The 27,100-nt window shown below is 47.1% G+C and overlaps 2 protein-coding genes across 5 annotated transcripts; both read left to right on the top strand.

The window, feature by feature from the left end:
* On the top strand, positions 1 to 27,100 carry LOC309527286 (uncharacterized protein). 4 transcript variants are annotated; one of them, XM_082213989.1, is made up of 4 exons: positions 1 to 576; positions 23,261 to 23,434; positions 24,216 to 24,389; positions 24,833 to 27,100. In XM_082213989.1, exons 1-4 carry the CDS (start codon positions 93 to 95, stop codon positions 26,365 to 26,367), a joined length of 2,367 nt encoding a protein of 788 aa, XP_082070115.1. In that variant the 5' UTR covers positions 1 to 92; the 3' UTR covers positions 26,368 to 27,100. The 4 variants fall into 4 exon arrangements, with proteins under 4 accessions (XP_082070115.1, XP_082070117.1, XP_082070118.1 ...); XM_082213991.1 differs by lacking the exon at positions 23,261 to 23,434; XM_082213992.1 differs by lacking the exon at positions 24,216 to 24,389 and having other exon boundaries at positions 3 to 576; positions 24,836 to 27,100.
* Positions 4,733 to 9,838, top strand: LOC309527560 (uncharacterized protein; the record flags this gene model as incomplete). The annotated part of the gene is made up of 3 exons (XM_082214387.1): positions 4,733 to 4,778; positions 5,883 to 5,912; positions 6,701 to 9,838. The coding sequence occupies 3 exons, from the start codon at positions 4,733 to 4,735 to the stop codon at positions 8,563 to 8,565; spliced, it is 1,941 nt and encodes a 646-aa protein (XP_082070513.1). The 3' UTR covers positions 8,566 to 9,838.

Below are 27,100 nucleotides of genomic sequence, written 5' to 3'. Positions count from 1 at the left end.
GTTTGGGCCCAGCCAGCTCAACTGCTAAGGCATCTCTTGCACTGAGACGTGGGGGCACCTACATGTAATAGCTACTCGGCTGTATTCTGCCCATGCTCTGGGGCTGCAGTTTTCAGGCTTGGGGACAGGATGGTGCCTGGTTTTTGCACCAAGTTCTATCCATAAGCCCCACTGAGTTCAATGGGGTCTACTCTCAGGTCACTAGTGTGCAGACCATGCCATCCTTACGAAGTGGGGTGAGGTGCCAACAGATTAAATGGGAATCACTGGAGATGTTTCAAATGGGGTTTCTGTTGGTAAGGGGCTGCCCCATTTGTGCTTCTCCAGGAGCAGGGGAATATCTAGGGCAGGAGAATCCCTGCAGGGCCTCTGAGGCTCCCTTTGTTTCTTCCTCTCTCCCAGGACCCTGCAGCTTGTGGTGGCTTCTCGACTCCTCAGGAAGGATGAAAGAGACTGAATCTGTAAAGCTAGCGAGGATGGAAGGGGGAAGATGGACAGTTGACCTGGTCAGGTTGTCTCCTGCATCCCTCCTCACAGCCTCTGAGCGTTCCCTCCCAGGGACCTCCAAGAGATCTGGTGAGTCCCAGGGGAGGGGAGATGGGGACATGGATGGATGGGGCTGGAGAGGTACTGGGGCTTGCTCATTTTGGGGGTGGGATGAGGCAGGCAGGCGGATGGAGATTGAGAAGGTGAGCACCTTTTTGGGCTCCTCCACCTGCCTTCCTGTGCCTTTGACATCTGCAGGGAATTTCAGGTAGAAATATGTCTCAGGTCCCCAGCCACCGCGATGTATTGGCAGCTCAAGATGTTTACAACCTGTACTGTGATTGAATGCTCTATCAGTGTCAGACAACTCACTGATCCGTCTCGCAGCACTAGAAGCTGATCCTAAATTCTTAAATTACCTGATCCTAATTTCAGGACTGACTGCAGATGTTTTGCCTTTTTGTTTTCTTTTAGGAATAACTTTTCATTTTCTTTTAAAAACAAGGATCATATAGGACTAATATATGATACAAATATGTAGACTGAGTCTTCTCAGTCTTCTCATATGATTCTCAAAACTAGCAGAATAAATTTGCAGGAATATCTGTAACATATTGTTTATCATTAGTGGTCAGTGGAATAACTGACCACTTTTGCAATAACTTTTTATTGCTTTTAAAAACAAGGATCAAAGGACTAATAATTGATACAAATATATAGACTCATTCTTCCCATGTCATTTGTATATCTCAAAACTAGCAGAATAAATTTGCAGCAATAACATGTCGTTCCTCGTTGGTGATCAGTGTATGAGTTCTGGGTTCATGAATTGGTATAAATTGAAAGAAAAAAGGGTAAACAGCGGAGAACCGAGAGCATTCAACATCGCGTAGCCGAATTCCTAGTCAGAAGCTCTTCTGGCCGTTGTGCTTAGATTAAGAGTGAGTAATAGTCATTTTCCATCTTCTGACACCAATCAAACTATACAGAGTTGGTTTCCTCATGAAAATGAGAAGAGATTCAAAGTGAAGAAAGATATTTAGAAAAAAGTTTAAATTTAGACCAAATTTAGATTGAGGCAACAGCTGATGGGGAGTGTGCAGGTGAAGATGTTCCTGCTTGTTTCAGAGGAGGCGGGGACGTTGCTGGATCCTGACAAGAGAGGTTTTCGTAAGGAAGTCAAGGAGAAGAATTGTGGGATCATGGACCCTCTCGTCAAATTTCCCTGTTAGATCATAACATCAATTTTGAAATTCCATGCATAGCTCTATTTCAGGGGTGGCCAACTTCCAAGAGACTGCAATCTACTTGCAGAATTAAAGACTGGGAGTGATCTACCCCTGTTTTTGAGGGGTTCAGGTCAAAGTTGTTGAGCTTTTATTAGCAACTCACCAAAGGATCGCTGGGGGGAAACCAGCCTCCAGCCTCGGTTTGTAAGCTCTGTCTTCTCCAACAATGGAGGGAGGATCCGGGAGGGGGCCAGCGATTGACTGCAATTGACCAAAATCTCGCAGGATCTACCAGTAGACCTGTTGGACATCCCTGCTCTATTTGATGAACCTCCACTATTTGGATGGAGACCAACAGCATCTGGGAATCTAACATCCACACCGTGAGCCCTGAATGGAGGGGTATCAACTGTTTGTGAATATTCTTTGTCTAGTCCAGTGTTTTTCAACCTTTTTTGGGCAAAGGCACACTTGTTTCATGAAAAAAATCACGAGGCACACCACCACTGTGTGCGGAGAGGGAGATGTCAGAGCCCCGCTGCTCTCTATGGGGAATCGGATGAGAGCGGACTGCCTGTCCGCTCTCATCCGATCCCATCCGATCTGATCCCCACCCAGGATGGATGGAAAATAGGGTGGACATAGTCCGGCGCCTGCCTAGTGGGCGAAAATTTGACTTTTTTTTTTTAAAAAAAAAATCTTTCAAATTTTTCAATTTTTCCCACGGCACACCAGGCAACATCTCGCGGCACACTAGTGTGCCGCGGAACAGTGGTTGAAAAACACTGGTCTAGTCATGCCTTTTGAAACAATGACCAGGCTTGTCTGAACTCCCCAGACCTTCTTAAATGTCGGCTTGAGAGTTTTTAGGGAAGTTAAAGTAACTTCTTTTAGGTTTGTTGTTTTTGCTTCTTCTTTTTTGTACTTTATTTATTATTAATGTTGCAATACATATATGAAATCGCTGCATATTGATACATATACATTATATTTGTAAATTCACCTTTTCACATTTCATTATGTACCAACATTTATCCATTTCTTATTTCTTGCCCTGTGTCTTCCCTCCACCCATGTGTGACTTCCTTGTTATTATTTTGTAACTTTATTATTGAGATTGTAACTTTGTATCTTAATAATTAAACATTCAATCTTATACATTAGCTTAGCTTAACTTTGTGAAATCAGTCTATACAGATCAATAAATTCTTGTTGGATCATCTTTTGTTCGTATATTCTTCTACACATTTCCATTCCTGTTTGAGATTTTGATTAGATTGCATTCTAATTGTTGCCATCATTTTTGCTAATTCAATCATTTCAAAAAATTTATTTTGCCAATCTTTCAATGTTGGTGCTTCTTCTGATTTCCAATATTTTGCAATCAATAACCTTGCGGCAGCTGTTGCATAAAAAAAAAAAAACCTCATGTCATTTGGGATGTCATTTGTTATAATTCCTAAAAGGAATGTTTCCGGCTTCTTACCAATTGTTGTTTTTGCTTCTTACCAATTTCACATCCCCACCGTACATGATATAGGGATGCGGGTGGCGCTGTGGGTAAAATCCTCAGCGCCTAGGGCTTGCCGATCGTAAGGTCGGCGGTTCGAATCCCCGCGGCGGGGTGCGCTCCCGCTGCTCGGTCCCAGCGCCTGCCAACCTAGCAGTTCGAAAGCACCTCCGGGTGCAAGTAGATAAATAGGTACCGCTTACCAGCGGGAAGGTAAACGGCGTTCCGTGTGCTGCGCTGGCTCGCCAGATGCAGCTTTGTCACGCTGGCCACGTGACCCGGAAGTGTCTCCGGACAGCGCTGGCCCCCGGCCTATAGATGTGAGATGGGCGCACAAACCCCAGAGTCTGTCAAGACTGGCCCGTTCGGGCAGGGGTACCTTTACCTTTACTTTTAATATCTTACATCTCCAACACAGATTCGATGTTAGTTTATAAATTTTAGCCAGTTTTAGTGGCATACAAAGGATGAACAAGTTAAATCTGTGTTGATAGATTGGGCAAGAGATGTGGGACATAACATAATGTTTGAAGATTAGGAAAGGTTGTGGAGGAAAGGGGTCAAGTTTATTGCATGTACAATGTTAAAGGAAAATATAATGAAAATGATGTATAGATGGTACTTGACCCGTGTAAAGTTAGCAAAGATTTATCACAATAGTGATAATCTATGCTGGAAATGTAAAGAAAAGGAGGGTACCTTCTACCATATGTGGTGGACCTGTCCCAAGGTGAAAAACTTATGGGAGAAGATTTATAATGAGTTGAAAAAAAAAGCTGAAATGCACATTTGATAAGAAACCAGAGGCCTTTCTTCTTGGAATAATAGGTCTGGAATTGCCCCAAAAAGATGTTAGATTGTTTTTGTTATGCCACAACTGCAACTCAAATTTTATTAGCCAATAATTGGGAAACACAAAAAATACCAACAGTGGAGGAATGCCAGAGAAAGATGATGGACTTTTCGGAGCTAGCCGACCTGACCGGGAGAATCTGTGAGCAGAGGGAGGAGGAGCATCAGGAAGAATGGAAGAAATTCAAAGACTATTTATCTAAATATGCTAAGATAAATTAAATAGAAATATCGTATTTTTTGCCCTATAGGGCGCACCGGCCCATAGGGCACACCTCGTTTTTTTGGGGGGGGGGGATAAAAAAATTTATTTCCCCCACCAGCTGCGGGGCTGGGGCGGGGGAAGCCCGACCTTCCCCCGACCCCAGCCCCCAGAACAGGCTGCTATCCGCAAGGCTTGCAAACATCTGCCCGAAGCACAGGGTGCGCTCCGGAAATTTCCTTTCCTCGTCCAGATTTTTCTCTAATACTTTGGTTTTGCTCTTATTTAACTTAAATCCTGCCTACCTGTCTGAACTCCTGTATCATCTCCAGTGCTTTTACTGCACTGGAGTCTGGATCTTGTAATGTCAACACCAAGTCATCTGCAAAGGCTTTTAATTTATACTGTTTGGATCCTACTACTATACCTTTAATTTGTTCATCTTTCCTTATCATGCTTAACAGGACCTCAAGGACCGAAATAAAGAGCAGAGGGGGAAGTGGGCACCCTTGCCTGGCCCCCTTCTCAATTCTAATTTCCTCTGATATCACATTATTTACTATAATTTTAGCTTTTTGTTCCCTAATGCTTTCTAAATTATGTGTCATAAAACTCCAAGATACATTATCAAAGGCCTTCTCCGCATCAATAAACATTAACATCGCTTTACAATTTTTTCTTGCTTCCAACTTTTCCAAAATATCTACTATATTCCTAATATTATCCTTCATATGTCTTCCAGGCAGAAAACCTGCCTGGTCCTTATGGATATATTCTGACATGACCTTCTTCAGCCTGTTGGCCAATTTATTAGCAAAAAATTTGGTTAAGGGGTGATATGATAGCCATGTTCAAATATATAAAAGGATGTCACATGGAGGAGGGAGAAAGGTTGTTTTCTGCTGCTCCAGAGAAGCGGACATGGAGCAATGGATCCAAACTACAAGAAAGAAGATTCCACCTAAACATTAGGAAGAACTTCCTGACAGTAAGAGCTGTTTGACAGTGGAATTTGCTGCCAAGGAGTGTGGTGGAGTCTCCTACTTTGGAGGTCTTTAAGCAGAGGCTTGACAACCATATGTCAGGAGTGCTCTGATGGTGTTTCCTGCTTGGCAGGGGGTTGGACTCGATGGCCCTTGTGGTCTCTTCCAGCTCTATGATTCTATGATTCTAATTTGTAATCCACATTAAGTAGAGAGATTGGTCTATACTTTTTGACATTAGCTCTATCTTGATCTTGTTATGGATGTTTGGCTAATATTTCCTCATTTTCTTCTATTTCTTTTCTAATTTGATACATTTTCTTTTCTCTATTTCTTTTATGAATCACATAAAATGCTTTTTAACTGTCCTTCCTCTTTCTTTATTTCCTGTTTGGTTTCCAAGGTGAGGGTGAGTCAGCAATTAGCAAGCTGACCCCACCATCTTCATCTGCGCTCAAACCATTCTCCTTCCTTTGTCTCCTTCCTCCTGGCTCTCAAAACACTCTTGCAGTCTCTCATCATCCTGGCTCTTCCCTCTTTCAATTTCTCTCATTCTCCCCACCACCTTCGCCACCATGTCTCCCCACGCACCTTCAGTCTGCTTAAACAGCATTAAACAGGGTTCTTGCAGGTTGGGCAGCTTCTTGCAGGTATTTATTTATTTTCTTTGATATGTTTTGTCTTCTTTTAGTTTAGAACGTAATCCTCACAAAGCTTCTTAGTCCCAATTTATAAAATCACATCAGAAAGAACCTCCTTTTTCTAATTCACTCTATGTCACTGTTTTTAATAGAGTTTTACTCCCAGTCTCCCACGTATTGCTGATAGTATAGTCTGTTTTAAGGGTGCCAGGGTTGGAGTTTCCAGCTGTAATATTTGGAGAAACCTGGTGCTTCCTCATCTGGGTTTCAGGCATCTCACTGTTAGGAGTGCCCCCTTTTAAGCGCTGGACTATTCCTGCCACCTTCCACTTTTTGTGCCAGCGTACGGAGAGTCTTCTGGTGCTGCTTTGGTGCTTTTTTGGCTAGAGACCTCTTTTCTGGCTTTTTTCCAGGGGAGTCTACATCGCCCTCGTTCTCCCCTCACCCCCTTTACAGTGATCGGGTGTGCTCGTCCGTATCAGAGCACTTCCCTCGACCCACCACTGAGCGCACCACGCAGGGAAGTCTCACTTTTGCTTTTGCTTCTGTCTGCATTTTGTTGACCAGAGAGATGACTGACCTTCAAGATGGATTGGACTCCATGACTGAGCCAAACAAAATCTATCCCATATAAAAGGCAAGAAATTCCAGCTAAAAAAGGCAGTGAAAACTATAGTAAGGCCTCACATCTAACTCTGCTCAGTTCTTCCTCTATCACAAGCATGCATTAACATTGTTCAATAATCTGGAGCTCCATTTCTTCCTGAAGCTCTAATTAGCTTCTCTTTTCATTGCAGATGGTGATGAATTGGTGGGGAAGAACAAGAGGGACCACAGCAGAATCCACATAGCGGAGAAGTCCGATAAATATTCAAAGTGTGGAGAGAACATCCGTCAGAGCTCCCTGTCCACCTCCCATCAAACAAAGAGCCTAATTCGAAGGAATAGCCTCACTTCCCATCAAAGAATTCATACCGGGGAGAAACCCTATCAGTGCCTTGAATGTGGGAAGAGCTTCACTCGAAAGTACAGTCTCACTTCCCATCAAAGAATTCATACAGAGGAGAAACCCTATCAATGCCTTGAATGTGGGAAGAGCTTCAGTCGAAAGTACAGTCTCACTTACCATCAAATAAGTCATACAGGGCAGAAACCCTTTCAGTGCTTGGAATGTGGAAAGAACTTCATTCACAGACAACATCTCACTTCCCATCAAATAATTCATACCGGTGAGAAACCCTACCAGTGCTTCAAATGTGGAAAGAGATTCAGTCATATGTCACATCTCACTTCCCATCAAAACCTTCATACTGGGGAGAAACCCTATCAGTGCCTGGAATGTGGAAAGAGCTTCAGTCACAGGCAGAGTCTCACTTCCCATCAAAACCTTCATACTGGGGAGAAACCCTATCAGTGCCTCAAATGTGGGAAGAGCTTCAGTCACAGGCAGAGTCTCACTTCCCATCACAGAATTCATACCGGGGAGAAACCCTATCAATGCCTGGAATGTGGAAAGAGCTTCAGTCACAGGCAGAGTCTCACTTCCCATCAAAGAACTCATACAGGACAGAAACCCTTTCACTGCTTGGAATGTGGAAAGAGCTTTAGTCGAAAGGACAGTCTCACTTCCCATCAAAGAATTCATACCGGGAAGAAACCCTATCAGTGCCTGGAATGTGGAAAGAGCTTCAGTCACAGGCAGAGTCTCACTTCCCATCAAATAATTCATACCGGGGAGAAACCCTATCAGTGCTTCGAATGTGGGAAGCACTTCAGTCACAGCCGCAGTCTCGCTTTGCATCAAAGAATTCATACAGGGCATAAACCCTATCGGTGCTTGGAATGCGGAAAGAGCTTCAGTCAGCGCGTCCATCTCACTTCCCATCAAAGAATTCATACAGGGCATAAACCCTATCACTGCTTGGAATGTGGAAAGAGCTTCAGTCAAAAGTACAGTCTCACTTCCCATCACAGAATTCATACTGGGGAGAAATCCTATCAGTGCTTGAAATGTGGAAAGAGTTTCAGTCGAAAGGACAATCTCACTTCCCATCACAGAATTCATACGGGGGAGAAATCCTATCAGTGCTTGAAATGTGGAAAGAGCTTCAGTTGCAAGAAAACTCTCACTTCCCATCAAAGTATTCATACAGGGGAGAAATCCTATCAGTGCTTGGAATGTGGAAAGAGCTTTCGTTGGAAGGAAAGTTTCATTTCCCATCAAAGAATCCATACAGGGGAGAAACCGTATCAGTGCATCGATTGTGGAAAGAGCTTTCGTCTGAGTGGTGATCTCACTTCCCATCACAGAATTCACACAGGGGAGAAACCTTTTCAGTGCTTGGATTGTGGAAAGAGCTTTCGTCTGAGGGGTGAGCTCACTTCTCATCACAGAATTCATACAGGGGAAAAACCATATCATTGCTTGGATTGTGGAAAGAGCTTTCGTCAGAGTGGTGAGCTCACTTCTCATCACAGAATTCATACCGGGGAGAAACCCTATCAGTGCTTGGAATGCGGAAAGAGCTTCAGTCACAGACAAAATCTTGCTTCCCATCAAAGAACTCATTCAGGGCAGAAACCCTTTCAGTGCTTAGAATGTGGAAAGAGCTTTCGTCAGAGTGGGCATCTCACTTCCCATCAAAGAATCCATACAGGGTAGAAACCCTATCACTGCTTAAACTGTGGAAAATGCTTCCTTTGTAAGGAACATCTCACTTCCCATCAAAGAATTCATACAGGGCAGAAACCCTTTCAGTGCTTAGACTGTGGAAAATGCTTCCGTCTGACGGAAAGTCTCACTTCCCATCAAAGAATTCATACAGGGGAGAAACCCTATTAGTGCTTGGAATGTGGAAAGAGCTTCAGTCACAGGCAGAGTCTCATTTCTCATCAAATAATTCATACAGGGGAGAAACTGTTGGGTGTAGTGAAGGGTTAACCTTCTATGCCTCGTGCTTGCGGGGACGGACTTACAATGGAAGTAAGCCAGGACGTGACGAAAGCAGCTTGGTATGTTGTGAACTGAGTGGAAATCGAAAGCACTCAGTTCAGCTGCTGCAAGGAGAGAGAGGAGGCAGAGAAAATGCAGCTTAACACGGATGGCTGGTGTGGATTGTAAATACGCTATTTTGTTTCCAATAAGGAGATATTAGGACAGAAGAAACGTCTGGACTGATTTACTGCCCTTTCGACACACAGGCGCTGTGTAATTCTGCTAATTGCTTTACGACCGCTCTAAAGCCATACTGCGTAAACAGAAGCTGCAGAGGCTCGCAGGGGAAGCGTGGCTGGGCGCCAAACAATAAAGCAATAAATCTAGGAACAGGTCATGGACCAACGCAAAGCGTGTGAGAAAGGGCTTGGAAGACTTTAAAAGACTGAACGTCAGTTTGATCGACTGCCAAAGAAAGCAGAGGGCAGATCGGAGGAGGCTGACGGAGCGAGGGCGCTGCGATGCCAGGTCTTTCCGGAACACCCAGTTGGCAGAAATGAGTACTCTTGCAAATGCCACAGAAGGGAGAAGGGAGGCATGGCACAGCCCTAGGGACATGGCTTTGAGTTTAAACTGCCATGTCAGAGACTGAATAGCCCAAATTGGCTACAATGGAGTTTTGAAATGGAACTCTTACTGGTGGGAGAGCAGCTATGGGACGTAGTCCAGCCCCCACAGTATGCAGCTGGGAAAGCAGAGGCTGAAAAGGTTCAGTGCAAAGTGAAATGGAGAAGCGTGTGCTTGCATTTTTGGCTGAGAATGTGGATGCTCATCTGGTGCCAGTTGTCCTGGGTGCAAAACAGCCAAGGGCTGCTTGGGAATCCCTCCGAAAGGCTTGTGGAGCTGGTTTGGGAAGCAAGGGCCGAGACGTGGCTGCACCCGAAATGGAGAGGCAAGATGGCGCCGGCCACACAGCTGGGAGGAGCTTTGAGCCCCCACGGGGGGGGGGGGCGAAGGGACTGTTGCTGGCAATGCTGCTGGTGCTTTTGCTGAGCCTGGGAGCTGTTTGGATGTTGCAACGTGTCTGTGTGAGGAGCCTGGATAGAGGCCAAGAGTTGGGAGCCCCGTACCCATCAGAGGGGGTGCAGGCAAACGTCCTGGAAGCCCCGTGAGTAGTGGGGGGGGGCAGTGAGCAGTGAAAGCTCAGAGACGCCTCTTTCTCCAAAAGCTGCCAAGAGTTGTTTATGCCATGAGCTGAAGTCTAGCCGTGCGAAGCTGAATGCAGCTAGAGGCTTCAAGGCCGGCCACCTGGAGCAAGTAAAGATAAGAGCTGTGGATTTGTGTGAGAACGCCGGGAGCAGTCCGGTCTCCAAGGCAACTGAGAGAGTTGCATCTAAGGAAGCTGTGGAGGTCGTGGGCAAGTCTCCCTGCTGGGGGGAGTCTGTTGCCATGACAACCAGAGAGGATGTCTGCAGAGGCCCCAAGGAGGGCGGTAGCGAGGAGATTGTTGCCATGGCGATCCAGGAATGTCAACAACAAGACACTCTGGGTGTCGCCATCGACTCAGGAGCCACAAACACGCTAGTGCCATCTGCTGGTCTTTTAAGGAATTGCAGGACAGTAAAAACTGGTAAATTTGTGACGCTTGCAGAAGGAAGTAAAAAACGGCTAACACAGACAGGCTTTTTCTTCTGTTATGAAGTCAAAGCTTTTGCGGTGCCTGGCTTAGCCAACTGTTTGTTAAGTGTGCATGATTTACTTGCTGATGGTTTTCATATGTCTTTTGCAGGTACCCAATGTGAGTTTTCCAAGAATGGGAAGCACGTGTACACAGTGCAGTCTATTTTATTTTATTTTATAAAATTTTTTATTAGTTTTACAATTTTTTATAAGCAATACAAACAAATAAAAAGACAAACAAACATGTATAATTTCATATCCTTTTTTTCATAAACCTCACTTCTCGGACTCCCCCAAACCTCCCCTTTCTACATCCCAAGTTTCAAAATTATTTCAGCAAAACCTAAATTTACTCCTGTCAAATATATTCCTTCATTATTCTTTTCTTTAACTTAATCTTTTATCGCTGTAATCTCCTTTCCTTTCTAAAAAACCTCGACATTTTAGCATTCATCAATTTTGTAGTATTTCTTAAGATAGATTTTAAATTTCTTCCAATCTTCTTCCGCCGTCTCTTTCCCCTGATCACGGATTCTGCCAGTCATTTCAGCCAATGTCATATAGTCCATCACCTTCATCTGCCATTCTTCTAGGGTGGGTAGATCTTGTGTCTTCCAATACTTTGCGATGAGTATTCTTGCTGCTGTCGTAGCATACATAAAAAAATTTCTGTCTTTCTTTGACACCAATTGGCCGACAATGCCCAGGAGAAAGGCCTCTGGTTTTTTAGGGAAGGTACATTTAAGTACCTTTTTCATTTCGTTATATATCATCTCCCAGAAAGCCTTAATCTTCGGGCACGTCCACCAAAGGTGATAGAAAGTACCTTCAGTTTCTTTACACTTCCAACACTTATTGTCAGGCAAATGATAGATTTTTGCTAGCTTGACTGGGGTCATGTACCACCTGTAGATCATTTTCATAATATTTTCCTTTAAGGCATTACATGCCGTAAATTTTATACCGGTGGTCCATAACCATTCCCAGTCCGCAAACATAATATTATGACCAATGTCCTGTGCCCACTTAATCATAGCTGATTTAACTGTTTCATCTTGTGTATTCCATTTCAGCAACAAGTTATACATTCTTGACAAATTCTTAGCATTGGGTTCTAACAGTTCAGTTTCTAATTTTGATTTCTCCACCTGGAAGCCAATTTTCCTGTCTTGTTTATAAACCTCCATTATTTGATAATAATGGAGCCAGTCTCGTACTTTGGTTTTCAATTTCTCATGACTCTGTAACTTCAACTTATCTCCATCTTGTTCCAAAATTTCCCAATACTTTGGCCATTCGGCTTCCATATTAAGTTTTTTCAACGCTTTAGCCTCCAAAGGTGACAACCATCTAGGGGTTTTGTTTTCGTGCAGGACTTTCGCGCGGAGGTCGTCTCCCGCCACGTAGAGAGCCCCTTTGCGGGTGAGCAGTCCGTCGCATATCTGGAACTCATCGTCCTTCGCTGTGCCTCTTCGCACCTCCTCCATCTTGGATTGTGCGAACGAATCCGTCTGCAGCGCGCAACGTACTGCGTCCAGGTCCACGGTGGCTGAAGTGCATGCCCACGCTTCCGGTGCAAAAATGTGTTTGGCCGCCACCGGTGCCGCTTCCTCGAGATACTGCGGTTTCCTGGATAGTGCATCCGCCATGACGTTGTTGTCTCCCGGGATGTATTCTATCCGGAAGTCGAAATCCGCAAAGCACTCCGCCCAGCGGATGTCTCTCTGGTTCAGGAACCGCGCCGTGCGCCAGTACTCCAGGTTCTTATGGTCCATGCGGACCTGCACCGTGTGTCTGGCTCCGATGAGGAAGTGCCGCCACGCCTTGAAGGCTGCATGAATGGCCAGCAACTCGCTGTCCCAGATGGTGTAGTTCTGTTCAGACTTGCTGAGTTTCCTGGAGTAGAATGCGCAGGGCCTCCAGTTCCCTTGCGGATCTTGCTGCAACAGGACCGCCCCCACCGCTCTGTCCGAGGCGTCCGTGGGGTTTACGTGTAGCAGCTGTTCTTCGGACGCGAAGAGATGCTTGAGTCTCCGAAAAGACTGCTCCGCCTGGTCCGTCCAGGTGAACTGCTTCTTCTTGGAGCTGAGGGTGTCCGTGATGGCCGCCGTCTCCTTCGCGAAGCCCTTGATGAACTTGCGATAAAAGTTGGCGAAGCCGACGAACTTCTGGACCTCCTTCCAGTTGCGCGGGCTCTTCCAGTCCAACACCGAGCGGACCTTGGTGCTGTCCATGGCGAGTCCCTTGTCGGACAGCTTGTAGCCCAGGAAATCCACCTCCGTCACGTCAAACTGGCACTTCTCCAGTTTGGCGTAAAGTCTGTGCTCCCGTAGTCTCTGCAGGACCTCCTTGACGTCTCCCTCGTGAGCCTCCTGCGATTCCGAGAAGATCAGGATGTCGTCTAGGCAGCATACGCACTTCTTGTAGAGGAGGCCCGCTAACACGTAGTGCATGAAGGCTTGGAAACAATGGGAGCCATTTTGCAGACCAAATGGCATAACTCGATATTCATGGGTGCCTAAAAGCGTAAACATGGCCGTCTTCCACTCATCGCCCTCCCGCATGCGTATAAGGTTGTACGCCCCTCGTAGATCCAACTTGGTGAAGATTTGTCCCTTCCTCACCGTCGCGAGCAGGTCGTCGATCTTGGGCATGGGGAATGCTGTGGGCTTTGTCCTGGAATTGACGATCCTGTAATCAACTACCAGTCTCCGTTGGGGCGTGTCTTTCTTCTTCACGAAAAACACGGGACTGCCCCCCACTGCTTTGGATTCTTGGATGAATCCCCGCTTCAAGTCGTGATCTATGAACTCCCTGAGTTCTTGCAGTTCGTCTTCAGACATGGAATACAGTTTTCCAGTAGGCAGCGTCGCCCCTGGCAGGAGGTCAATCCTGCAGTCGTAGGGCCTGTGGGGAGGCAGCTTGTCCGCTTCCTTCTCGCAGAAGACCTCCAAAAATGCCTTGTACTTGTTAGGTACCGCTTGCACCATGCCTAGGTGTAGCTGTGGTTCATCCTCTTGCCCCTCCTCTTCCTGGCTGGTCCGGATGCAGTGTTCTGCGCAGTAGGAGGAGCAGAAGGTCAATTGCCGCTGGTACCATGCTAATGCCGGGCTGTGCCTGTCCAGCCAACTCATGCCCAACACTATGGGCGTGTCCGACAGGTGGGTGACGTTGAAGCTGATGACTTCGCGGTGATTTCCAATTTGCATTACCATAGGCGGTGTTTGCTGTACTACCTGTCCTCCCAGTAGCTCTCTGCCATCGACCGTGACGACGTTTAGGGGCATCGTGGCTGGTAGGAGCGCTATGCGATGTAGCCTGATGAAGTCCACTCCTACAAAGTCTGCATTACTACCAGTCGATGGTAATAGGGACTTCCAGGGTGAGTCCATTGGGCAGCTGGGGAGATGCGGTGAGTTGCACCACTGGTTTGGGTGGGAGGGGGTCTGTGGGCTGCAAAATCTCTGGGGACTGCTTCACTGACTCGCCTGGCTGGGCCCCAGTGCCTCTGCCTCCAACCAGGCTTCGTCGTTTCCCTGTGGCTGTTCCCCCTTACTGTTGCTGAGGCTGCAGTGTGCTTCTGGATCCTCTGGGGACACTCTTTGGCCATGTGCTGTGCACTGTCGCAGATATAACACTTCCTGCTCCCTCTAGGAGCCTTCGCCTTGACTGCTCCTGGTGTTTGGGCTCTGGTCGCTGTCTGAGCCCTGGCACCACCTATCTCCATCGGCTCTTCTCCCCCCCCCCCAGTGGAGGCGTGGATTGCGCGCGCCCTGTCTCTCTGGGTAGGAAGGCAGTTGTTCTGGCTGGTGTGCGTGCCATACGTCCCTCCTCCCTGCTCCACGGGTGTTCTTCCAGGCGCACCCCTATCGCCAGCGTTCTCTGGACGACCTCTGTGGTACTGTTAGGTCTCTCCCCCCTCGCCAGCTCATCTTTCACGGCCCCATTTAGTCCCTCCCAGAACAGATCCCTTACGGCAGTGGAGTCCTTCTCCCAGCCCAGCACATTTACTAACGCAAAAAAGCGGGAGTGATATTGTCTCACCGTGGCTTTGCCCAGCTTCAGCCCGTGCATTTCCCTCCTGGCCACATCCACATCTACCGTTGATTTAAAACAATCGTCCATAGCCTTGATAAATGCTTTTGAATCTTGGAGGGCGGGATCATTTTCGCGCCATAAATTGCGCAGCCACGATTTAGCTTCCCCATGCAGATGAGTTATTATGAACCCTACTTTCTCCTCCTCATCTCTAAAGTCTTTCCGAAGCAAATTGAGCGCGAAAACTATGTCTGCTCTGAAGTTAGGATACTGCTGCAGGTTCCCGTCAAAGTGGGCTACGATGCTGCCCCCCCTCTTCCCGAGGCTAACTCCCTCCGGCTTGGGTCCTGGCAGCCCCTCTTTGCCCAAACGTTCCCACCTGGTTTGCAGATCCCGGCAGAGCGCTACTGCTTCTTCTTCTCTCTTTCTGGATGCTGTTATTTCTGCGGAAAGCTTCTTGCAGTTCTGTCACCTTCTCCTCTGTAGTCATCTTTGTCTATCTTCGTGCGCTCGCAAAAAAAATTTTTTTTGTGAGACGGAGCTTACTGTCAGAGCTGCCCGAGGTCCCAGCTCACAAAGGACCAACGCCAGTTCGTTGTTATATACAAAAGTCTTTATTGAAGTTCAGTTTCGCTTTCACAGCCGCGGCGTGCAGCTCTACGTCTGAAACTCTAGACTGCCGAAGCTCCGTCTGAATCTCCTCCCCCCAGACACCAGTTTAAGACTCTAGCCTTGCTCCACCTCTTCCTTTGCTCTTTCCTCCTCTGGTTCCGCCTGTCAGCTGGGGTCTCGCCCTTCCTAGACTCTTCTGACGCTGAGTCCCCTGAGTCTTCCCCCTGCCTCCGGCGGGCTTTAGGACCTGGTTCCCAATCCGGGTTTTCTGCTGTCCCACGTGCCTGTACATTCGAACTTGGCGCGCGCGCCCAGCCGGCAACCTTCCTCCTGACCGTTACACTGCTCCTGTCACTGCTTCCCCCTTCGGGGAGGCTAGCTGGACCTGACCTCCCCTCCGTTCCCCCACTCTCCGATAGAGGCGTGGTCAGTCCTGACTCATCTTCTCCCCCTGCTGGAGGAGACGCTGGCCCTGGCACATGGGACTCTTCCCCCCCACTACGCTCTGGTGGGGAAGCTGGTCCTGATCTCCCGCTGCTGCTTTGGGAGTCCCCGCTGGCCCCTTGTTTCTGGTGTGTCCCCCCTGGGACCCCCCTTGCCCTGACCATCGGCGCCTCCTTCTGGGAATCTTCTGATTCGCTGGAGAAGCTCATGGAATCTCTCGGGTCACTGTCATACTCCCCTACGCTGCCCTCAGATTCTCCCCCTTCGCTCTCCATTTCCTCTCTCCCCTGTGCCTCTGTTCCTGAGCCCCTGACAACAACTATTAATAAAAGCGGTGGACTCCTAATCTGGGGAACCGGGTTTGCGTCTCCGCTCCTCCACATGCAGCTGCTGGGTGACCTTGGGCTAGTCACACTTCTCTGAAGTCTCTCAGCCCCACTCACCTCACAGAGTGTTTGTTGTGGGGGAGGAAGGCAAGGAGAATGTTAGCCGCTTTGAGACTCCTTAAAGGGAGTGAAAGGTGTGATATCAAGCCCAAACTCTTCTTCTTCTTGACTGGAAAGTCAAGGAGGAGGAGAGTAATGTTGTCATGATTCAATCGGCCCACTTTTTTGGATATAATGAAGAAGAGAAGAAGAGTTTGGATTTGATATCCCGCTTTATCACTACCCTAAGGAGTCTCAAAGCGGCTCACAGTCTCCTTTCCCTTCCTCCCCCACAACAAACACTCTGTGAGGTGAGTGGGGCTGAGAGACTTCAAAGAAGTGTGACTGGCCCAAGGTCACCCAGCAGCTGCATGTGGAGGAGCGGAGATGTGAACCCGGTTCCCCAGATTGCAAGACTACTGCTCTTAACCACTACACCACACTGAAGCACGTGAAGGTAATAGCAGGTACCCAATTTGCGTTATAAGGATCAGGCAGACGCAGCAATGGAGAATAAGAAGGTGAAGTTTATTGCCAAGCAATAAGGACCCAGTTTGGAATCTCTTCCAAAAGGAACTGGGACCCCGATTGACAGAAATCCTGAGGTCTTTATACCTGAGCAGATCACAGCAAATCATAGATCATGGGGCAACCATGAGACAGTCACGATATCGCCAGCGAAAATTAGCCAATTAGCAAGCTCCTTGCCATTCTTCCAGCTCCTGGTCAAGCACAGAGTTCTACTTCTGCTTTCCATTGCCTGCAGTGACGCTCCATCTAACCTCTCCCCTAGTTATGAAAGGACAGGGAGTTTTGGAGTTTTTGTGGTTTAGCTCTTCCTGTTCCAGTGGACTAATTTAGCCTGTATCTGAGGGGATTTTGCACCAGTATCTCTGATTCACATCTTCCCCTTGTTCAAGGTACACGGATGTTTTTAGGGGAAAGGTCGGCTCCTAATTTTGCTGTTTCAAGCAGTTTGCAGTTAGCTAAGGCACAGCTTCCCTTTGATTCAAAATGGATTATAAAATACTGTAAGCCCTGATTATGTGTGAGCATATATGAATATATTGATTACTGATAACTGATTATATGAACAGCATAGGGGTAGTGCTTCTTCCTTGCCTCGATAACACAGATATGAAAGAGTGGGAAAATTTATGGAAAGTAAATCTGAAATTCACAGAATGCTAAACCTTGAGGTAACATTTCCCCAAAAAATGCAATATTGTTGGTATTTGACCCCATGGAAACTTTCAAAAACGTATAAAAATGTTTTTAGTAATTTTTGGTGATGTGGAGAAGGAACAGGCACAATGTTCCATATGTGGTGGCTATGTAAAAAGGTTTTCTGGGATGACATCTATATAGAACTTTAAAAAATGTTAGATGTTTGTTTCACAAAAAAACCAGAAGCCTTTTTATCAAAGGCGCCGATATTCCTAGAAATGTAAGAGAGGTCTTTTTATATGCCACTGTTGCCGCTAGAGTCCTAATAGCGACAAATTGGAAGAGTGATAAAGTTCCTTCCAGGTTAGAATGGTTACAAGAATTGGTCTAATATGCAGAGCTAACCAAACCAACCGAAAAAATAAAAGATAATTCAAAACAAGTATTTATTTCAAAATGGGAAGTTTTAAGAAGATATCTTAAGAAAAGTTGTTGCAGCTTGAACTCGGTTACAGCATTTGAATAACATCTGTAGCTGTTTTAAGTAAGAAAAAGGACACAGGAGAAATAATATTTTATCATACAACAAGTGGATATGTTTTGCAATAAGTCAGTAATGGTGAAGAAGAAGAAGAGTTTGGATTTGATATCCTGCTTTATCACTACCCGAAGGAGTCTCAAAGCGGCTAACATTCTCCTTTCCCTTCCTTCCCCACAACAAACACTCTGTGAGGTGAGTGGGGCTGAGAGACTTCAAAGAAGCGTGACTGGCCCAAGGTCACCCAGCAGCTGCATGTGGAGGAGTGGAGATGCGAACCCGGTTCCCCAGATTATGAGACTACCGCTCTTAACCACTACACCACACTGGTTAAATGAAGTATGGAGACAACGGGAAGTCAGATGTATATTAAGAATATTTTCTTTATCAGAAAATATAGTTTTCTCTTAGTTTTATTTTCTTTGTAAACAATGGACATGAATGTATGTTTTTTTACTTTGTTTAAGTCCAATAAAGCATTTTTTAAAAAAGAAAAAAATCATTTCTATACCACTTTATATCTTAAAGTAAAAAAACTCAAATCTGCTTGCAACACATTAAAACATGAAATAAAGCAATCCAGAATAAAACACATTTATACTTTGAAGGGGGAAATTCAGATCCATCTCTGTGACATTTTGCTTTCTCCGTATTTATTTACCTACTTAAATTTTTATACCTACCCCAATGCGGAAGGACTTCAGGAAGGCAGGATGGTGTAGTGGTGAGAGTGTCAGACGAGGATATGGGAGATCGGCACCCAAATCCGGGTTACCAGACATCCCCGTTTCCCGGGGACAGTCCCTGAATTTGCAGATCTGTCCCCAAAATGTCCCCGGATTTCATTAAATGTCCCCGGGGAAACGTGGCGGCAGCGCGCTGCGCTTGGCATCCCGATGCTCATGCTCATCCCTCCCCTTTATGCCCCTTTCCTCTTTGGGGCACACCAGCCCCAGTGGCGTAGCGTGGGGGGTGCAGGGGGGGCCGGCCGCACCGGGCGCAACATCTGGGGGTTAGGGTTAGGGGGCGCAAATCCACAGGTTAGGGGGCGCAAATCCACAGGTTAGGGGGCGCAAATTACTTGCCTTGCCCCGGGTGCTGACAACCCACGCTACGCCACTGACCAGCCCTGCCCAGATTCTTTCACGTAAGGTGTTCTTTTTTGGGGGGGAGGGGGTGGCCTCCTCCGGCTCCGGCCTGCTTCACCATGCCCAGTCCATGATGGAGAAGAAGTGCTCCTGGATCGCTCCCAGCTCCGGTGGCTCTGATCCCAGGACCTGGGTGCTGCTGCTGCTGCTTCGCTCTTTGGCGCGGCATCAGCACCCAGATTGTCACCACAGGGCTTCTCTCTCTCTCTCTCTCTCTCTCTCTCTGCCCCCCCCAGCAGCCCATTCTCTTACATTCCCTACTGTTGCTTTAAATTGCAGCTGACTTCCTGTCAGCATCCCCAAGCCCTTACTCCACCTCTCTTTCCCCTACTGTTTTGAGCCTTTCCCTCACTCAAATTTATGGGGCGCTAAGGGGGCTTTCCCCCATGTCTTTTGTTCTTTGCCTCCCTCACTGTCCCCTACGGACTCATTTTTGAAACCCTGTTTATGGAAGACAATCTTACTCCCCTACGAGTGATCGCCAAAGAAGAAGAAGAAACTGTATAGAATTTTACTTGCTCCAAAATGGAAAGAAGTCCCAGCAAAGGAGGAATGGATACAAAAACTTAGGGAATAAGCAGAAATGGTGAAACTTACCCAGAGGAATAAGAAATCAAGATAACAAACTTTTTATAAAAGAACGGAAATGGTTTATTGAATTTTTACGGATAAACTGTAAACGGATAAGAACATTTGTAGGATTATTGTAATAACCTGCAGTATTATAAGTGTATATTTGTAAAGTGGATGAATGAATGAGCAATTTAAGTCGATTTGGATATGCAGAGGATACGGAAAATAAATTTAAGGAACTGCGGAAAGAGAGGGAAGAAAGTCAAGTTTTGAAATGTTAAGGTGATTGTAAATTTGATGAAATGTATAAATCTGAAAATAATAATAAAATAAATCTTTATAAAGAAAACAACCTCCATGGTTGGTTCCTCCAACCGTGGGAGAGGAGTGTTGGGCTGCACTGGGGGCCCCTGAAGGCAGTGCCTGCTTTGTGCCCCCTCAAAAATCCGCCCCGGGGCCACTGCCCTGCTGGCATCACCCTCATGCAACCCCCCCCCCCCGGTCACAGGGTGGTTGTGGGTATAAGATGGAGATCAGGCAGAAGAAGTGTGTATGTCGCCCGCAGCTTTTTGAAGGAAAGGCAGGTTGCCAATGTAAAAATAATGCAACATATTGGGGGTGCCAGTGAATAAGATATTGCAGGGGTCCAGGTAATCTGCTTCCTGCATAATTGATCACATGACGCAGTGCAACACCCCCCCCCCATTTGAATGGCAGTGCCCATCAACTTGAGGGAAGGACCCGGCCCCCACAAATATTTTATTGAGAGTGGGTTTGAAGCCCCTAGGGCTCCTAGGAAGTGGCTCCTGTGCAACATATTAAACCCCCTAAAGCAGAGAGAAGGCGGCAGTCAGATGCCTTACACCCGTCAGGGAGAGGAAGAATGAACTTAAGGAAGGACACGCCAAGACAGGCAGGTAAGCAAGCAAGGGGGAATGAAAGATGCTATGGCGCAAGGGGAGGGCGGACGCTCTTAGGTTCCAGATCTGGCCAAGTTCTTCCAGAGACGCCTTTGCAAAGCGGTTGCATCCTGAGGGTGGTCCATCTTTCCGCAAAAGCATTTGATGCCATGCGCACCCCCAACATAATGTCTGTATATGTATATATATACTCTGTGTGTGTGGGGGGGGGGCATCGCTTTCAAGGCAATATATATTGCCGTGAAAGCGATGCCCGCGAGGGGCCCTATCCTCCAGCCAGGCTGGTTTTGCACCCAATTCTCAAATCCAGCGCCCTTCTCTGCGGGATCCGGACCCCTCCTCCTGCCTTGACCCGGAAAAACGCAACTGGGGAGGCGCGCAGGTGGTGCTATTTGGGGAGGAGAGGGAGCCAATGGGGGGGGGAGGGAATAGAGAGAGCCCGGCTGCCTAGAGAGGCCTGGGAACAGACCCTCCCCTCTCCCCCCCACCTCCCCTCCCCTCCCCGCTCGTCTTGGGTGGTCCTTCCTGATGCAGAGGAAGAGATGCGGCGCGCAGGGCGAGGGGTGAGTCGTGCCAAGGGGGAGATTTCGTGGGTGGGGGGCCCGAATACGAGGGTGTTGGGGGGCTGAGGGGGGGGGAAGGGAAGGATCTCTGGGAGGGACGCCCAGCCTTCTGGCTCCTTGAAGTCACATCCCTGCACGAGGCGAGGGGCGTCCTATCCCCCCCCCGCAGCCTTTCTTCCCTGGAAGCTGGATTCCTGCCCCCTTCCTCCTCCCAATGGGGAAGCCGGATCTTCTGGGGGATCCAAACGTGGGGCGCTGCCTTACACCGAGCCCGCCCTTCGGTCGACGTGGGGCAGAATTGCTCAGGGTCGCTGCCTTTGTTCTGGCAAAATACGCGCAGGGCGGGGAGGGGGGGGCGCGCGGGATTCTTTATTATTATTAATATTTGGCGCTGAATTGACTTCAAAGCGACCCATTACAATCTATTGCAGCCTAAGAGGATGCCCCTCTGTGGAATTTTATAAAAATGCCTGCAGAATTCTTCGTCTTTCTTTGTGTCCTGGCCATAGTCTCTTCTAGTGTGCATGGTCTGGGGGGAGGGGCTACAGTGGAGAGGAAGCCAGGCTGGAGGAAGAGAGTTGGGGGAGGACCTGGCAGCCAGCAGAGTGGCTGGGGCGGGGAAATAATAATAATTGCTATTATTGGGGGGGGGGGATTGAAATAACTGGGAGCTTGTGGCCAGGGAGGCTGCAGTGCCAAAGCTCCCATCTAACAGAGATAAAAGGAGACGCAAAAGGCATGACTCTAGTCATGATGATGATGATAATAATAATAATAATAATAATAATAATTTATTTATACCCCGCCCATCTGGCTGTGTTTCCCCAGCCACTCTGGGCGGCTTCCAAAAGAATATTAAAATACTGTGATACATCAAACATTAAAAGCTTCCCTAAACAGGGCTGCCTTCAGATGTCTTCTAAAAGTCTGGTAGTTGTTGTTCTCTTTGACATCTGGTGGGAGGGCGTTCCACAGGGAGGGCGCCACTACCGAGAAGGCCCTCTGCCTGGTTCCCTGTAACTTGGCTTCTCGCAGTGAGGGAACCGCCAGAAGGCCCTCGGTGCTGGACCTCAGTGTCTGGGCTGAACGATGGAGGTGGAGACGCTCCTTCAGGTATACTGGACCGAGGCCGTTTAGGGCTTTAAAGGTCAGCACCAACACTTTGAATTGTGCTCGGAAACGTACTGGGAGCCAATGTAGGTCTTTCAAGACCGGTGTTATATGGTCTCGGCGGCCGCTCCCAGTCACCAGTCTGGCTGCTGCATTCTGGATTAGTTGTAGTTTCCGGGTCACCTTCAAAGGTAGCCCCACGTAGAGCGCATTGCAGTAGTCCAAGCGGGAGATAACCAGAGCATGCACCACTCTGGCGAGGCAGTCCGCGGGCAGATAGGGTGTCAGCCTACGTACCAGATGGAGCTGGTACACAGCTGCCCTGGACACGGATTTAACCTGTGCCTCCATGGACAACTGTGAGTCCAAAATGACTCCCAGGCTGCGCACCTGGTCCTTCAGGGGCACGGTTACCCGATTCAGGACCAGGGAATCCTCCACACCTGCCCGCCTCCTGTCCCCCAGAAACAGTACTTCTGTCTTGTCAGGATTCAATCTCAATCTGTTTGCCGCCATCCATCCTCCAACCGCCTCCAGACACTCACACAGGACCGTCACTGCCTTCACTGGTTCTGATTTGAAAGAGAGGTAGAGCTGGGTATCATCCGCATACTGATGAAAACCCAGCCCAAACCTCCTGATGATCTCTCCCAGCGGCCGCATGTAGATGTTGAAAAGCATGGGGGAGAGGACAGAACCCTGAGGCACCAAACAACTGAGAGCCCAGGGGTCTGAACACTCATCCCCCACCACCACTTTCTGAACACGGCCAAGGAGGAAGGAGCGGAACCACTGTATGACAGTACCCCCAGCTCCCAGCCCCTCAAGACGGTCCAGAAGGATGCTATGGTCGATGGTATCAAACGCTGCTGAGAGATCCAGCAGAACTAGGAAACAGCTCTCACCTTTGTCCCTAGCCCGCCGGAGATCATCAACCAGTGCGACCAAGGCAATTTCAGTCCCGTGATGAGGCCTGAATCCCGACTGGAAGGGATGATGTTATTATATACATCCCCCCCATCTGGCTGGGTTTCCCCAGGCATTCTGGGCGGCTGGGTTTTCCTGCATGGTGGGTTTCAGGAGGAAAGCACCCATCTTTCACCACAGAAATAGTGAAAGACTTACCCTTCAACAGCTAAATGTCTGGGGCAGGAAAATGCTTGCATGGTCTGTGAAGCTCCTTTGGTTTCTTCTTCCCTCTCAGGAACCTGCAGCTTGTTTTGGCTTCTGAGCTCCGCAGGAAGTTTGAAAGAGTCTGATCCTGCAAAGCTAGCGAGGATGGAAGGGGGAAGATGGACGGTTGACTTGGTCAGGCTGCCTCCTGCATCCCTCCCCAAACCTGTTGAGCATTCCCTCCCAGGGCCCTCAGAGAGATCTGGTGAGTTGCAGGGGAAAAGGGCAGGGATGGGTGGAGACAGGAGGGGGGAAACACACTGGCAAGGTGTTGGACAAATATGTCCCAGGGATCTTTACCCAGAGGGTGTCAATTTACTCTGTGTAAAAACGGAGTCTACACCACGATCGGGCATCACTAGATTTCTTGTCGTAACAGGACTGCACGGGCGACCCCTCAGCTCATGCTGTAAAGGAGTGCTCATTCCAGCTTACATCACACATAATTTATAACCTAAAAGCGTTCGAATATCCCTCCTACAATTCCTGTTGGTTAAGAAATTGCAGTTTACTGGCTGCCCAATCTACCTACATATTATCCCTCTAATATGTACCCCCATCAATAACATGCATCCCATGTCCATTCAGATAGCAATTTCTCCTTTTGGGGTGTGTATTCATGAAGCGTTTGAGCATGCGTACTAGTTCTTAAACTATCACCCGCTATTTCTCCTTGTTATCTTGAGTCACTTCTAAACTATAAATCTATCACTCTCAGGTTCAGCATGGGCCTTGAACACATTCTTTCACAGGTAACACCCTGTTTCTTAGTCTTATTGCACCCTCAACAAGGAAAGCAGTTTAAGGAGAATCCTTTGATTCCGCTAAGAATTCATTTTTATGCATTCATTCCACATTGGAGCAGGACCTATTTTTCTTGCATGGCGGGTTTCAGGAGAAAGGCACCCTCTTTCACCATGGAAACAGTGAAAGACTTACCCTTCAACAGCTAAATGTGAGGCTCCCTTTGTTCCTTCTTCCCTCAGGAATCTGCAGCTCGTTTTCGCTTCTGAGCTCCTCAGGAAGGTTGAAAGAGTCTGATAATGCAAACCTAGCGAGGATGGAAGGAGGAAGATGGACGGTTGACTTGGTCAGGCTGCCTCCTACATCCCTCTCCAAAACTGTTGAGGATTCCCTCCCAGGGCCCTCCGTGAGATCTGGTGAGTTGCAGGGGATAAGATATGGGGGCAGGGGTGGATGGAGACAGGAGGGGGGAAACACATTGGCAAGGGGAGAAGATGGAGAGGAGAGAAAAGGCAGGAAGAAGGAAGCAGAGAGGCCTTTTCCCATGCTCCTCTTTGTTTCTGGAATCTGCTTTCATAGAGTAGCCAGAAACCTTTTTCCTCTCACAGCCTTTTGATTTTACATGTTTTCCTCCCACTACATGATTAAATGATGATTATTACCTAGACTAATACAGAAATATGGATAAAGGGTGTTGTGGAAATGCTTTCAGTAATTATAGATTATTTATTTTTTTGAAACACTTCTACCACTTTTATTTTTTTCTAGACAATTATAATTATGTATGTAATTTATATATTGCCCTTCATACAAAGATGTTTCTTGAAACCCTAAAAGCATTTCTCCCTTTGCTTCAAAGCAGGTGGTGCAGACAATCAACAGAACTCTGCAGAATGTGGAATGAGCTTTATTGATGGTGGAAACCTTACAAACCATCAACGAACTCACACGGGGAAAAAACCATTACAATGTAATGAGTGTGGAAAGAGTTATAGTAATAATGCCACTCTTAAACAACATCAGCGAATTCATACAGGGGAAAAACAATATGAATGTGTGGAGTGTGGTAAGTGCTTCAGTGCGAGTGGAAAACTTACAAGACATCAACGGACTCACACAGGAGAGAGACCATTTAAATGTATGGAGTGTGGAAAGAGCTTCAGTGAAAGTTGGTCCCTTCATATGCATCATCGAAGTCACACAGGGGAGAAACCATTTAAATGTATGGAGTGTGGAAAGAGTTTCAGTTCTGGTTCAAGCCTTGCTTTACATCATTACACCCACTCAGGGGACAAACCATTTATATGTATGGAGTGTAAAAAGTGCTTCCGTGACAGGGGAACACTTAGAAAACATCAACTAATTCACACAGGGGAAAAGCCATTCACATGTATGGAGTGTGGAAAGAGCTTCCGTCATATTGGTAAACTTCGAGTACATCAACTGACTCACACAGGAGAGAAACCATTTGAATGTCTAGAGTGTGGAAAGTGGTTCCGACGAAAGACACACCTCACTTCACATCGGCGAACTCACACGGGGGAGAAAATATTTAAATGTTTGGAATGTGGAAAGACCTCCACTAATAGTCAAACACATGCAGTACATCAACGAACTCACACAGGGGTTAAACCATTTAAATGTATGGAGTGTGGAAAGAGCTTTGGTCAGAGTTCCCACCTTCGTACACACCAGCAAACTCACACAGGGGAGAAACAGTTTAAATGCTTAGAGTGTGGAAAGAGCTTCCGTCAGAGTGCACACCTTAACATACATAAACATACTCACACAGGGGTGAAAGACTTTAAATGCTTGGAGTGTGGAAAGAGCTACAGTAGACGTGATAAACTTAGTGAACATCAGAGAACTCACACAGGGGTTAAACCATTTAAATGTATGGAGTGTGGAAAGAGCTTTGGTCAGAGTTCCCACCTTCGTACACACCAGCAAACTCACACAGGGGTGAAACAGTTTAAATGCTTAGAGTGTGGAAAGAGCTACAGTAGACGTGATAAACTTGGTGAACATCAGAGAACTCACACAGGGGTTAAACCATTTAAATGTATGGAGTGTGGAAAGAGTTTCCATCGGAGTGCACTGCTTGCTTTACATAAACGTACTCACACAGGGGAGAAACCCTTTAAATGTATGGAGTGTGGAAAGAGCTTCAGTTGGAAGAATCAACTTAATTCACATCAACGAACTCACACAGGGGAGAAACCCTTTAAATGTATGGAGTGTGGAAAGAGCTTCAGCGAAAGTTCCTTCCTTAATATTCATCATCGAACCCACACAGGGGAGAAACCATTTAAATGTATGGAGTGTGGAAAGAGTTTCCGTCAGAGGATACACCTTACTTTACATAAACATACGCACACAGGGGTGAAACACTAAATGCTTGGAGTGTGGAAAGAGCTTCAATCAACATGAGAAACTTAGTGAACATTCACTTGATGTTCATTCTTTTACACGGAATTCTAGAATGCTGGAGTTGACCCTGGGCATAATTTGAGGGGTTTTTGGATGGGGCAGTGTGGAAACACATGCACTTTATTTTGCTTACTTCTCTGGAACAAATGAACCTCAAAGGCAGACTAGCATGACAATGAACCAAGAGGTTCAGTGCTGTCAGTTGTGGACTGAATCAGGACAATGGATATTTTTCACAATATGTGGGTTAATCGTATTCACAGTGCCAACTCCAGTGGTTCCTTGCTTTAAGAACAGCTTAGTTTATGAACAACTTGGAATAAGAACGCTCCGAACCCATAAGTAGGTGTTTGGGTTGCTGAACCTTGCCTTGGAAACAGAACATGTTCCGCTTCCTGTTGAGTGTGTTCCCTTTGTAAATTGAGTCCCCCGCTGCTAATCAGAGGCTTCCTGTTGAGTCTGTTGGCCATTGAGCACCCACACAACACAAAAACTTTTGACTGTTTTTGTGGCTTTTTCATTGTTATTTTTTTACTGTGAATTGTTCTTTGTTTTATGGTACTGACTTTTGACTGTGGCTTGTTACTTCATTTTTGTGACTGTGTGGAACCCAGTTCAGCTACTGGTTGATTGTGTGACTGCAGAAATGTATAAAAGCCCCCCATACAAACAATTACTATCATCAGTGCACGTAAGA

This window comes from Podarcis vaucheri, assembly GCF_965113315.1.
Source record: "Podarcis vaucheri genome assembly, chromosome: 2".
NCBI classification, from domain to species: Eukaryota; Metazoa; Chordata; class Lepidosauria; order Squamata; family Lacertidae; genus Podarcis; species Podarcis vaucheri.
Note: the sequence above shows the minus strand (reverse complement) of the source record. Positions and strands in the feature narration are given on the sequence as shown.